Below are 14,584 nucleotides of genomic sequence, written 5' to 3' on the forward strand. Positions count from 1 at the left end.
TCACCAAATGCTCCCTGGTACCTCTGTGTTCCCCCACCCTGCCAGACTTTTTTGTTCTCTGCCTTGTGTCTTATTTTTTCATTGTGGTAAAAAACATGTAACATTACATTGACTATCTTAGTCATTTCTAAATGTACAGTTCAGTAGTGTTGAGTATATTTACACTGTTGTGCAACCTTTCTCTAGAACTTTTTCATTTTACAAACCTGAAATTCTATACCCACTAAATATGAATTCTGCCTTCTCATCCCACCCCTGCCCTTGATAAACTGCCTTTCTACTTTCTGTTTCTATGATTATATATGTATATATATCTGTCTGTTTTAGAGACAGGGTCTCACTATGTTGCCCAGGTTGGACTTGAACTCCTGGGCTCAAGCAATCCTCCCATCTTAGCCTCCTGAGTAGCTGGGACTTCAGGGGTGTGCCGTCTAGCCAGGCCTATTTCTATGATTTTGACTATTTTAAGTTACTCCTATGAGTGGAATATATAGTATTTGTCCTTCTGTGACTGGCTTATTTTGCATTATATCCTCAAGTTTCATCCATGTAGCATGTCATAGGATTTCCTTCTTTTTTTAGGGCTGAATTATATTCCACTGTATGTACGTACCATATTTTCTTCACACACTCATCTGTTGATGAGTTGTTTCCAGCTTTCTTGGATGCTGCGAATAATGCTGCAATGAACATAGGTGTACAAATACCTCTCTGGGATCCTGCTTCTAATTCTTTTTGATTTCTGTTTGTCCATTTTTGCACTTTCCCCAAGTAGCAGAAGTATCTTGTTTTGATGGCAACATAAAAACAGCTGCTGGCTCCTCTAGGGAGCGTGGAAAAATCCATACATCTTTCATGAAAGGTTATCGAGAGGAGCCATCTCAGTGGTGTGGCCAAAGCCCCATTAAGGGAGATCTGAGGTCCTGAAACTGCATCATGATCTTTGTGGATCAAATTAAGTGGTGATTAGCTCAAAGTCAACTTAAAAAGTTTAAGTGGCAGCACCTGGGCATGGCGATGGCCCTGCTCTCCAGCTGCAAGATGGGGCTGCAGAAAGCCAATGCTTTCTCTTTTGACCTCATTCTGGGGTGACACTGAGGTCCTGCTTGCTTCTCACTAATGAATTCTTAGTAACTTGCCTGGAGACATTTGGTCTTGGGGCACACATACATCACTCCAGGGAAGTTTCACTTCACATTATTGGGACCTCAATAGATACCATATTTTGAGATTATTTAGCCTGGAGAAAAGAATTAATTACCCACAGTATTTTCTCTGCCTACTCCCGCATACACTTAGAAATCTGCTCAGCTCAACTTCCCAAATTCTGTGCTGTTGAAGGTAAATAGCTCAGCCCCAAATCAGATCACAAGTTATCCTGGCTAGACCCACTGAAGCAGAAGAGGACTTGGTGCCAGTCTTGGTGCATCTCGTGGGCCATTCTCAGCCAATGCTGCATCCACTGCCAAACTCAGTATTCTTCCAGGTCCCCTCCCACACTGCCACAGAGCTTGTCCCTGTCAAGCACAGCCAGATATGTTCATCTTTGCTTTTGTTCCAGATCACTTTGTTCAGCACTTGAAACTAATTATGATATGTGAGTTTCTTGGGCAAGGGAGTCGTGTTCATGTCTATTTCTTTAGCACATAGCACAGGGCCAAGCTCACATTAGATACCCGGTATTTGCCAATGAATGAATAGGCTTGTGGCTCATCACTCCTGGTGGGTATGTTTTATTTTAAGCTCTATATTAAGAGTGATGGTCCTCTCTTTTAAAGGAATTCAGAGCATTTGTTATTAAGGCCAGAAGCATAGTGAGAAGGACATTTGTGGGACAGGTTATAAGGTTAACTGCAAAGACCACTCAAGTTCAGAATACCAGCTTCCGGCAGGGCATGGTGGCTCACGCCTGTAATCCCAGTGCTTTGGGAGTCTAAGGCAGGAGGATCACTTGAGGCAATACCAGCCCGGGCAGCACAGTGAGACCCCATGTCTACAAAAAATTTTAAAAATTAGCTGGGTGCAATGGCATACACCTGTAGTCAATGCTAGCTACTTGGGAGGCTGAGGTAGGAGGATCGCTTGAGCCCAGGAGTTTAAGGCTGCAGTGAGCTATGATTGTGCCATGCTCTGCACAACAGAGTGAGATCCTGTCTCTAAAAAAAAAAGAAAAAATGAATTTCAGCTTCTCCTGCCTGGCCCAGGTCTAGAAATATAAAAGTTACCCATTCTAATTCCCTCAACATTACAGAAAAGTCAGGGGCATTGTCTACAAAGCTGGGCAAGTCAAGTTGTGACCAGGTGTTGGCTGCCTTGGCCTAAGACATCTGGGTTGTGTAAACTCATTTCTTTGTTTGTATATTTTCTTGCTTGGGTTTGTTTTGTTTTATTTTCGCTTTCATTTCCTAGAAAAGCATCTTCTGGAAAGTTCTAGCCCTTTCCCAGCTACATAAAGGGGAAAGGGCCCTGGCCACTGCAGGCATCACCCATGTAGGAGGCCCCTAGAGGCTAGGGCCTTACTCTGCAGGGGCAGCTCACCAGAAACTGGGGACCGGGCTAGAGGGGTTGAGTGACCACAGGTGTCAATTGCTTTTTGTTTTCACACACAGAGAAGAGGTGGGACTAATAAATGGGCTGCTGTTCCCCAGAAATCCTCCTCCTCGCTGCTAAACACAACTAGATTAGGGCCTTCTGTCTCCTCTTCATCTCTGTCATCTTTGAGCCTTTATGGCTGGCTCTGTCTCTGGCAAGGGTCAAAAATCTTCCTCCTCGCACTCCAGCCTGGGTGACAGAGCGAGACTCCGTCTCAAAAAAAAAAAAAAAATCTTCCTCCTCTACAGATTTCTTGGGAGGTATTCAACCTGATGATATCATTAGGAAGGAAGGCATGCCAGGTCAGGGATGCACAGCCTTTGCCATTTCCAAACTTAGGGCTGCCTCTTTTTTGCTGTCATTGACGTCTAGTGACTCATCGCATCTGTCCCATCTACTCCTGCTAATTGACATCCTCATTAGCAGCCACGCTGCCCCCTATCTCAGAGCAACCGTTAGAATGAGCCCTGTCTCCATCTGCCTCTTCCCAGCCTTGCCAGTTATTGACATCTGCACTGAGCCTTTGAGCTTTGCCAGTCTTTGGTGGACCTCGGCCATGATGGGCCAGTCTGGGTATAAACACCATGAAATAGAACCGTCATGACGACAGATTTGTACAGACCAGGCTCTAGTGCTGGTTCGTGCTAACCAGCTGGGAGATCTTGGTCCAAGTTCCTTAGCCTTAGAGCCTCCATTTTTCCATCTATAAAATGGAGATGATAATGCCAACCCTGCCCACCTCACTGGGTTGTGGTGAGGAACAAATGGGCTGTGCGGAAGAAGCCCTGTACCCCACAGAGCGCTCACAGACAAAGATGACTGATCCCCTCTCTTCCCTACAGCTGCCCTGCACCATGTTCCTCCCACCGGCTAGATGGGGGTGCTCCCAAGGTTCCGCTTTCCTGTTAACACATTGGAGCAAGGGTTTGTCTTATTATGGTTTGCCCTCCAATGACTGCATCTCTGTCCATAGCTTCAACAAAACATAACTCTGTGGAGCCCGAGTCCTTCCCCTAAGTGCCAGTGTCACATGTCAGATGGCTTGCTTCACATCTCCATCTGGATTTTTTCACTTGTGTCTCAAATGCATGTCTGAAAATTCAGTATCTTTCCATCTGGCAGACTGTGAACTTTGCATTAAGACCTTTCCCCAGGGGTCAGGCTCTTTCCCCGCCCCTCACCCCCACATCTCTTTACTGAGGCATCATCAGGCATCTTCCTCATGCACCCTTCATCCTCTCCCTGCCCACCAGTCCTGTCCACGCGCTAGTGGGCCATGCTAACTGGTTGCCAAAGGCTGCTGACTTGTCTCCCGACCACAGCATTCCCTCATAGCTCGTCCTTCTGCTTCGAGAGATGCAACTGGGTTGCAGATTGCTTTCTTACTTAGAAACCCTCGGGAGGTCTCCATCACTTCCTGAATACAGTCCTGATTTCTCAGGCATTTCAAGCCTTTCCCAAAGTGATTCTGGCCAACTCATTCAGCCTTTTCTCTCATGTCTTCTCCTTTCTGTGTATCCTGCCTTCCAGTTAGAAGGAAATGTGCTCCATTTCTTGGGCCACATCTTTCTTTGCCTTGCCTCCAGTTGCCCATCCCGGGACGTCTGTTGAAATCTTACTCTCCTCTGAGTGCAAGCTCACATACAGCCTACGCTGAGAAGCTGCCGTGATGATTCCTGGCAGCAGGGCTGAACACCCAGAAGAGCATGTCACGCCAGCTGAGTGGCCCCAAGCATGCAGATGGCGGTGGGGAGGGGGGAGGCTGTGTTCTTATCTTCTCCGTAGGCCGAGACCAGGTGTTTCGCCTCGTTTGACTTCACAAATTCTAACTCCAGAGAGTGTTTGTATGTAGTTGTTCAAAAACCTTTGTCTCATTAACTAATAGATGCCCCCAAAGTGGCACAAAAGTGCTACAGAAACTTGGAGAATTAAGAGCTCACCCCAAGCAAAGGTGGTTTGAAAAGTCTGCCTAGAGAGGTGAGGTTTGATTTGCCTTAAGGGATGGGTGAGTCTGGGGGTCTCCAGGAGGTGAGGGATGGGTAGCCTCAGCAAGGGGACTGAAAGGCACCAAGTGGGGACCAGGAGAGAACAGCAAGTGTTCCAGAAATGTGGGCAGAAATAGAGCACCTCCTAGTCCTAGTAACAAAAATAGCTAATACATTTTGAGTGTTATTGATACTTTCCTTGTATTATCTCATTGAATCTTCTCAACAACCACATGAAGCGGCTGCAGATGAGAAAAGTGAGACACAGAGACAACTGTGACTCTTTGAAGGAAATACACGACCACATAGGGAATCGGGACTCAAACCCAGGCATCCCGAGCCCATGCTTCCAGCCACTACACCATGTTGCTGCTGCACTCAGCAAGATGTCTGAGAAGGCAGACGGCCCAACTTCCTTCCTGTGCAGAAATCTCCGACTGTCTTGTTCCTAGGAGAATAAAAAATCTAGACCCTAACAGGTGTACAATGAAGAGTTTTGTAAGAAAGAAAGATTCAAAAATGAAATAGGTAACATATGGGCATTGAATATGGAGCTGGATTTTCGCCTATATTCAATGAAATTGGAACGTTTTGTGTAGGGAAGTGATATAATGAGCGAGGAGGACATGTAAGATTAATCTGTGGTGAATGTGCACTGACACTGGGGAGATCAATTAGGCAGAAAAAAAAAGGACTTTTAAAGTAGACAAATATTACTGGAACAGGCCACTGGAGCAGTCTGGGAAATGAGCAGAATGACTTTTATAGAACATTCCAGGGCTTCAAGTAAATTTGAATTCAAATTTATTCTTCCTGTATTATTTACTGCATCCTAAAATGGGTTAGGAAAAAAAAATCAGTGATTTAGTGAGCATTTATTGTGTCCTTGCTGTATGTGAGGCCTTGTGCTCGGGACTTAAAACAATTGGAAAGATATCCAGGTGCCCCTAGGAATGGAGAGGCCAGAGGCACAGTGGCTCCCATCACCAGGAAGACTTGGTAGGAAGATGACAGTTACTGAGCTCCAGTTTTGTGCTAAAACCTCTCATCTCATTTAGTTGTCTAAAGAGCCCTGTGATGTTCACATCTTCCAGCAAGGGGCCTCAGTGAGGGTGAGTGACTTGCCCAAGGTCACATGACTCATAGGTGGAAGCTGTCTTTGCAATCAAGTTTATTGTCCGCTGAAACCACTATTTTTCTCTCTGTGTGTGTCCTTATATATTATTCAGTGAAGTCCAGCTTCCTGGGTTTCTTCTCTCTGCTTCTGTAACTGCTGCTGGCTTTTTTTTAACTTACTTTGCCCTCGCTTCTATGCCACTCTGCTTTGTGGAACATCCTTTGTGTGTCTGGCCATTCTAGCTACGTTCTCTGGTGAAAACAGATTCAAAGTCCTGCCTAGGCATGCTGGCTCATGCCTGTAATTCTGGTGCTTTGGGAGGTTGAAGGGGGAGGATCGCTCGAGCCCAGGAGTTGGAAGCCAGCCTGGGCAACACAGCAAGACCTCATCTCTACCAAAAAGAAAAAAATTATTAGCCAGACATAGTGGCACACGCCTGTGGTCCCAGCTACTCAGGAAGCTGACGGGGGAGGATTGCTTGAGCCCAGGAGTTAGAGGGTACAGTGAGCTATGATCATGCCACTGCAGAGGGATTTTTAGGGGATTCTTTATTTGAGTCAGTCTTAGTATTTAGCTACATCATCAGTTACCCAGCTACTAAAATACTCTTTCTGATTCAGGGATAGTGGACATGTGGACCCCTGGAGCCAGAATATGTTCAGAATTCTGAGATGATGATCCAGCCAGGCTGTGGGTAATGGTCACCAACAGGAGGAAACACTGGGGAGACACAGCACGGCCTAGAGGGGGGAGAGTTAGGCAGGTGCCTCGTTTCTCATGTTGTGTTATGAGAACCACACAGTCTCCCTGGCCACATATAAGTGTGAGATTTGAAAACGTCACACTCAAGCCTAGGTGGGCAAACTGTGAGGTATCGAGGAAGGTGTCTAAGGATGTTGTGCAGAGCTGAATTGGTGTATGAAAGCCACTTACTTCCATTGCTTAGGAAAGAGTACAACCCTAGTTGACATGAGCAGAGAAACAGGCGTTAACACATCCTTGACTGTGGCCCCTCTCTGAGAGCAGTTGATGGCAAGGCCAGGCTTCTTCTGCAACCCTCAGAACATTTGTGTTGCTCTGGGGTGGTTCTTCCTGCAGGGAGCCAGAGGGAGCAGGCATGTGGAGTGTAGCTCTCGGCCCAGCTGCCTGGCTTCTCCAGCGCCAAGTCATGATTCCTGGCTGGCTTCGCTGGCCTTGTTTCTCAGCAGCCCTGATGCACATCAGTCTGTGGGGCTTTGTCCCACATGTCTTTCTGGTGGGACAGCAGCTGGACAGATGGCGTGTGGACTAGAGGATGTCTGTAGGGCATAGGCTCCACACGGCTGTTCTCCGCTTCCTCCCAGGTGCTGGCCGGGATGAATGTCTACTCCTCTGAATTTGAAAACATCAAGGAGGAGTACAGCGTGCGTGGCTTCCCCACCATCTGCTATTTTGAGTACGTCCCCCACTTTCCTTCTAAAGTTCACCTCCCTCCTTGGTGATTGACCATAATCTCAGGGTGGTATTTGCATCCCTGACTGAGCCCACGTTGTTTCTCCATGTTTCACAGGAAAGGACGGTTCTTGTTCCAGTATGACAACTATGGGTCCACAGCCGAGGACATCCTGGAGTGGCTGAAGAAGTAAGTGGGGTGTGTGTGTGTGTGTCAGGGGGCGTGGACCCAGAGGGCAGGGCACCTGCTGGGCCTGAGGGTCGCAGGGCTCTGGCTGGGGATTGGGGGAGAGAATGAGGAAGGGAATTGTGGTACTGCCTACATAGCTGTCTCTGGCTTGAGTCTAGGTCATATGGGGATTGTGGGAATTTAGGTTGCAGGAGCCATTTGGTGTGACTTTGGCCTGTGATGATCAGACCTGCCTCGGTGTTGGGTGTGGAGTCTGTCTTCCCTACCTCCCTTCTCCATGGGTTGGAATTGGGGAGGGGCTGTCTAAGCCTGTCAGCTCTTCTGGAATAGTCAGGGCCTTTCTGAAATCTTCCCACATTTCACATCAAGTTTCTCCTCAACACATCTATCTGGTGGATAGAGGTATTTCTCACCTAGGCTACCAGGTTTGAGAGAGGTTCCACTGCAGGGCTCTCTGAAAATAGAATTGTCAGTTGAACACTTATTTCAAACACAGCACTGTCTTAGGTGCTGTGAAGGTACTAAGAAATATTCTAATGCCTTAGGTTGCTGAGTGCTTTACTGTTCAACCCCCACAGGCATTGCTTCATAGCAACCTGTGATCCCTGTTTTATAACGTGGTTAGATCATTGTAATGCCAAACCCCACCACCCTGTTGGCCCCTGCCTCCTTACCTGGAGCCCCCACTGTGCTAGGCCTGCTGCTTTGTGCTGCCAGATCACCCCATTCCCACTTCTCACCAGCACTTCCACAACAGGCTCACGATGTCCCCTTCTGGAATCCTCCCCAGGCCACCCTCGCTGAGCACGCACCTGGCTCAGGCTGCGCTCTGTGTGTCACGAGTTTGGCACTTACCAGCCACTGCTGCTTCATGGGTATTTGTGCATATGTGTTGGAATAATAACAGCCAATGTCTTTTGGGCTCTCCTTTGTGGCTGACACTGTTCTAAGCTCTTTACATGGATTATCATTTTAATCCTCACAACAGCACTGTAAGGAAGATGTTACCGTTCTCTTCGTTTTATGAATGAGGTTCCTGAGGCACAGTGAGGGGGTGGTGCTGCCAGTAAGCAGTGGCAGGGCCCTGATGGATCCCTGCAGCCCCTACGGTCCAACTCAGCCTCCTCAAGTTCTGCTCAGACCCCCTCCCCTCGGCTACTAACACAATGGATATTTATTGACATCGTTACCTTAGGGACATAGTGTGCAAACCCCAGGGTTAAAGAATTAGTTATCCAAAGATACAGAGGTTGAAAATGCGTATTTTCAACAAAATGGGAAAGAAGGGTGGGTTTTGTACCAGGAAAAAAAAATGCACATGAAACTTAGATTTCTAAAGGTGGAGAATCTCCATCTTCTGTTCTGCCTACTCCCAGGAGATAAGACACAAGTGCTAGCACATGTTTGCATCATATCTTTTATTTCTTGGAAGCGTTCTCACATCTCTGTCCCCATCGGCTACCTCATTTCCAGCCCCCGCCTGGGAAGGCTGCTGCCCATTATCATGTGTTCATTGTCTTAACCTGGGCCTTTGCTTTCCTGTTTTCCTTTTTCATTTGATAATAAGCGTGTCCTCTCCTCCAGCCAGACATATCTCATTCTGCTTTGGGAGAAGGTCTCAACAAATAGCAATCTCATTTGTCACCAGAGCATAAAATCTGTCTGCTTCCCTTCCCTTCTCTAACCTTTTCTGATTTCAAAACACCCTCATATCTTTTTTGGAAGGATAAGGTTTGTGTGTTTTTTTTAAGTGTTCAGAATTGCCTGCTAACCCTAGACAAAGGGACCACATCAATGGCGTTTCTGAACTAGGTTGTTATCTCCCCGTTGGAGCCTCCCACCCCGTCCTCTCACTCCTCTCCTCTCAGTGTACCCCATCCCGGCTCCCCCACCCACATTGCTCTGGCTGGCCTGCACCCCACAGCTGCCTCCAGATTCTGGTCCTGGGTACCCCATCCCCACTTCCTACTTCCCCCTATCCCCCGCCGTGGACGAGAAGGAGCTCTTGTTAACGGCCTTATCCTCTGCAAGAGCTAGCAATGTCATTCTGCTACCAGCTGGCTTAATTTTTAAAAATCTTTTCTGATTTTAGAGATACTCAACTAAGATAGGCTTATTACAGAAAAACCTAAAAGTGTGGTTAAACAAAAAGTCCTCCCCCACCCTATTACCCAAAGATAGCATATTGTTATTATTTCCCCTGCATAGATCCAGCTCCGTATGTGGGTTTTCCCGGAAAAACCCACATACGGAGTGGATTAAGCCTTTTCCAGTTTCCCCTCAGATCCTGGTGGGCAATAGTGACCTCATCTTTCCTGCTTCCCTAGGTTTCTCCATTGGCCCTTAGCTGCTCAGGGCTTCTGTGCAGCCAAGTATACAAAGATGAAGGTGAAGCCAGCCTAGCTAATTCTCCAGATGGCTCTCCAATGCCTAGGAGAGAAGACCCAGGTCCTGCCCTTCAATGTGTGACACTGGTGGTTGGACCAGGGAAGGGTGGCACCAGGTGAGGCAGGGCAGGGAGTCAGCCCTGGCGTCTGAGTGTATGAGGGCTCTGGAGTAGATACGTTGATTGTGGCGCTGGTGTCTTTTGTGTTCCTAATGGCCACGTATCTCATTGGCCCCTTGAAGCTGTCACTGGTGAGTTGGGCTAGCAGACAGGGGAAGGGGTGCATAAGCAGTGATCCATTTTGTGCAGGGCCATTTTGGCCTGTGTAGCTTCATACCAACCAGAAGTGAACTGAATTAACAAACACCAAGTTTTCTGGACTCATAATGTGTAGAGTTGTGTCTTCTCATCTATGGTACGTGCATCTCGCTTAGATGAGGGTCTGACTGTGTGACCCTCCCAGTCCTGGAGAGCCTGGGACAATTGCTGTCCCCAAACTGTGGAGCTCATGAAATCAGTCACATGAAGGCAGATCGTAAGGGAACATACAAGTCATCAAATCTGCCCCAGCAATTCTCCTTTCAAAGTTTGCATTTCCTCACTCCCATTGGACTCATTCTGAGGTTCCCCATTCATGCTCGAATGACTCTTATGATTTAGGTGATAAATTATATCTAGGAGCATTGGGGTAGTACTTTATAAAGTTACAAAGCATCTCACATCCATTCTCAGCCTAGCTGAATCTGAGAGCTAGGTAAAGAAAGGACCACAGTGCACTGTCTTGTCACTGTTTTAAGCTGTTTGATTGTGGCTAGTGGAGGAAACAGGACTCAGGCCAGGTCTTCTGACTCCCAGTTTGGCCTTCTTTCCCTCTCCCCTGCTATAGACAGAACACTCTTATTTACACCAAACTGAAGTTTCTTTCTCTGGAGCTTCCACTTGTTAGTGTTGATTCTCCTCTTCAGGACCCTGGAAAACAAATCTGAATTTCTTTTCTTAATGCAATTTGGAATATTTGACGATAGCCACTGTGTTCCTTTATGTCCTCTCTCGGAATTAAACACTTCCGTTTCCTTAAGCCATTTTTCCCCGAATGAGAGAAATGAGCATTCCTTCATTCAAGGAATCTCCTATTCAACGAGCATGTATTGAGCGTCTGCTGTGTATTGGGTGCAGGAGTTAGTAAAGAGGTCAGGGAGAGCCCAGTCTTCAAGGAGCTCACAGCCTGGGGTAGGCAGGGAGTGAAAAGCATCATTCAGTGTTTTGGGTTCAGACTCCCACTCAGTTCGTCTCTTCCCAGTACATCCTCTTATCACGGTGCCCAGTTCTCCAGTCCTCTCCCGAAAAGAAACTTCCAGTCTCCTGGGTGGGAGAGGGAGGCGCCCTAGGATCTGAGGATCTGACGACTCCCATGACCGCTAAACCTCCTGTTCTCAGCTGTAGGCTATAACTCTGCTTCAAGGAGTGGGCCTCCGGGCTCTTCAGAGCCTTGTCTTCTGTGTGGGTGTTGTTCTTGGGCCCCTACTCTGCTTTTTCTGCCCAGAAAGTTTTTTGTGTTTTGTTTTAAACTCCTGAACTGTTATTTTAGCAGTTTTAGAGTGTATTCGCCTCTGTGGTTAACTAGAAGTTCCTCCGGTTATTTCCTTCCGGTGCCTGTACTCCTGCAAAGCCATGGCTTCTCCATCCTATATTTGTACACTTGCTGCACTTTTTAAAAATTTAGTTTTTGAGTTGATTACATTCACATAATTCAATTTTTTTTTTTTTGTTTGTTTGTTTTTGTTTTTTTGAGATAAGGTATTGCTCTGTAACCCAGGTCGGAGTGCAGAGGGTGCCATCGTAGCTCACTGCAGCTTTGAACTCCTGGACTCAAGCAATCCTCCCGCCTCAGCCTCCTGAGTAGCTGGGACTACAGGCATAGGCCACCATGCCTGGCTAATTTTTTTATTTCATATTTTTGTGGAGATGGAGTCTCACTCCGTTCCGCAGGCTGGCAAAATTTTAAGATTCTTAAAAAGAATACATTCAAAAGTCTCCCTTTCACTTCTTTCCTCCTTCTTATCCTCCCCCCATACCCTAGAATTTACAACTTAGACCAGTTTCTTTCATGTTCTTAGAGTGTTGCTTTATGTAGATATTAGCAAATGTGAATAAGTATATTTTATCTCCCCCCTTTTAATGCAAAAGTTAGCAAATTCTAGACTGTTCCATCCATCTCCAGCAGTTTGTCCACATCAGTGCGTACAGAACATCATTCTTTGTAGCGCTCAGCCCTGCCTCGTGTAGATGGACAGCATCTTTACTTCAGAGTAGGATGAATGTGGCGCTTTGCAACGTGAACCCAAGAAGCTTTACCTAAGCCGTCCTTCCAGTCTCCGCTATGACAAATAACCTGCAGTGAATGCCTTCAGATGCACATAATTGTGCACATGTGCAGGTGTATTGTAAAGATAAATTGCTCTGAAGTGGAATTGGTAGTGTTTTGAGGGGTCAGTAGTTTGAGCCCAAGTATAGGAACCTAGATTGCATGATGTTTGTCTAGGACCATTGTCTGGCTGGTGACTCATTCTGAAGCTTGATTTTGTCACCAGTCCCATCTGACATTGGATATGCATGGGCTGAGACTGATTTGCCCTCTCCCTGCCTCCTTCCATTTCTTGGGACCCGGGAGGCCGTGGCAGCCAGTGGGGCCCAGTCAGAAGGGCCAGAGATGGCTTCTGAAGGCGACATCATACCCGGGCTTCTGCGGAGGGAAGCGAGTGGCAGATTTCCATTGTGTCAGCCACTTCGCTCCCTCTGGATTATCCAGCCCTGGCTGCTGGAACTTTAAAATGTTTCCTCCTGTAGGCTCTCAAAGGCGGGACACAATGGTTGTCTTTTCACATTTGTCATCCTCGAGGGTTTTTTCAAAGCTGCAATTAAGGTGCTCTGGCAAGGGTAGTTGTGGCAATAAAGCAGCAGAGAGACTGTGTCACCACCAGCCGCCTTGTCCTGAACTTTGGAGCAAGGGAGGGTCCCTGCAAGCCTCCCTCCTCCTAGCAAGATGATGACATAGGACTGGCACACAGTCACGCTGCGGAAACGGGCTCCAGAGAGGTCAGGCGGCTGCCTAAGGTTTTGCAGCTGATGAGTGGTAGAGTTGATTTGGCTTCTGGGAGAACTAAGTAAGTTGGTTGTTGGCCTCTGGGAAGGATTAGTGATGTAGCGTCCACACTCTCATAGTTAGGATACCCCCAGCCTTCCTTCCCTCACTGCGACCTTCCCTGCACCCCTATGTGGCAGCTTCCCCTTGCATGGCCTAAATCTGAACTTTCTCAGATACCTGGCCTCTCTCTCTCCTCCTCACTCCCTCCTCTCTGTACCCTCTTCCTCCCCTCCACTGCCCAGGGGGCAGTTTTAAACACAACAGTGAGCTTTTCCAAAGGTCACCATTCACTGTTGCTATTTATTCTTTCCAGTTTGCTGAAAGTTTGAAATAGGTTGAGAAAGCTAACAAGCCCCCAGATTCCCAGGAGGAAGTGAGATTTCTTAGGCTATCTAGAGAGCTGTAGCCAGAAGCCACGGTTTATAACAGGATATCAGCTAAGTACCTGTCTGGGGCTTTGCGGGGAAGGTGGAGGTGGGCAGGACAATACCACTCACCCCACGACCCCTCCATGAGGGCAGTTTCTGGTTTGTTAAAGGCTGAGCCCCTGGAGTGGGCCATCCTGAGCCTGTGGGGAGCTTTGTGTCCAGGGGGCTGGAATTAGAAGGGCTGCCCAGGCCCCAGGGCCTGCTCTGAGCTCTGCCTGTTTTTGGTCTTCCAGTCCACAGCCGCCACAGCCCCAGGTCCCTGAGACTCCCTGGGCAGATGAGGGCGGCTCCGTTTATCACCTGACCGATGAAGACTTTGACCAGTTTGTGAAGGAACACTCCTCTGTCCTCGTCATGTTCCACGCCCCATGTGAGTGGAACTTTGCTCCTCCCCCTCCACACCCTTCCCTCTTTCAGAGTAGGATGAACGTGGCGCTTTGCAACGTGAACCCAAGAAGCACTTATTTGTTGGATGCCAGGACCCGTGCTAAGCCGGGGGATGCAGTGGTGATGGGCAAGGTCCCCACCCTCATAGTGCACATGGCCTACCCCCCATTGCCATGGAAACAGCACAGAAGTCCTGATTGGGCTGCATTTGTCCCTTAGCTAGAGCTCAGTGAGGCTCTACCACCCCTAGCTCTGAGCATCTTCCTCCCAGTCAGCATGAATTGGAGAAATTAGACTGGAAGCACCCTGAGATGTTACCTAGAACAGACTGGGCCTGGAAATAAAATTAGGGCTGATGCCTCATCTGGGGGCTCATGCCTATAATCCCAGCACTTTGGGAGGTCGAGGCAGGAGGATTGTTTAAGGCCAGGAGTTCAAGACCAGCCTGGGCAACATAGCAAGACCCCATCTCTACAATAAAAAATTAGCCGGGCATGGTGGTGCACACAGGAGGGCCTGTGCTTGCCCGGGAGCTGAGAAGGCATGGGGAGGCCAGACTGGAGCTGCAGATCACCTAGCATCTAGAATGCCTTCTGTCTGCTTCACCTAGTTGCAGTTTCAGCCTGAAATGAGCACAGTGAATCAAGGAAGTAAAATGCTATAAATGCTATCAAACATGCTTGCAATAAGGGCTGGAAGGCCTGTGGCTCAGGAGTTTTCTGGGCCAGTGTCCTCCCTACTCCCATGGAGTGTGGAAAATTGACCATCGGTGGTTTCCAAGAGGGACAGGGCTGCCCCTGGGAAGGCAAACAAGGCCACGTGAGAGCCAGGGGATGGCAGGTGCAGGCACAGAGTGTTGTGAGTAAGAGATTGTGAAGGAAAAGCAAGAGGTCAGTGCCTCATGGAGCAGGGCTGAAATGGCG

General features: G+C 47.9%; 1 protein-coding gene across 2 annotated transcripts in view; it reads left to right on the plus strand.

The window, feature by feature from the left end:
- The window catches only part of PDIA5 (protein disulfide isomerase family A member 5), a 94,436-nt gene that overhangs the window by 51,981 nt on the left and 27,871 nt on the right, over positions 1-14,584 (plus strand). For both annotated transcript variants that reach the window (XM_030942101.1, XM_030942103.1), the window contains 3 exons: positions 7,038-7,129; positions 7,244-7,315; positions 13,508-13,644. In XM_030942101.1, the coding sequence (XP_030797961.1) occupies positions 7,038-7,129; positions 7,244-7,315; positions 13,508-13,644 (301 nt within the window). The remainder of the gene's footprint in view (positions 1-7,037; positions 7,130-7,243; positions 7,316-13,507; positions 13,645-14,584) is intronic.

Source organism: Rhinopithecus roxellana, chromosome 1 (genome assembly GCF_007565055.1).
Source record: "Rhinopithecus roxellana isolate Shanxi Qingling chromosome 1, ASM756505v1, whole genome shotgun sequence".
In the NCBI taxonomy this organism is placed as follows: Eukaryota; Metazoa; Chordata; class Mammalia; order Primates; family Cercopithecidae; genus Rhinopithecus; species Rhinopithecus roxellana.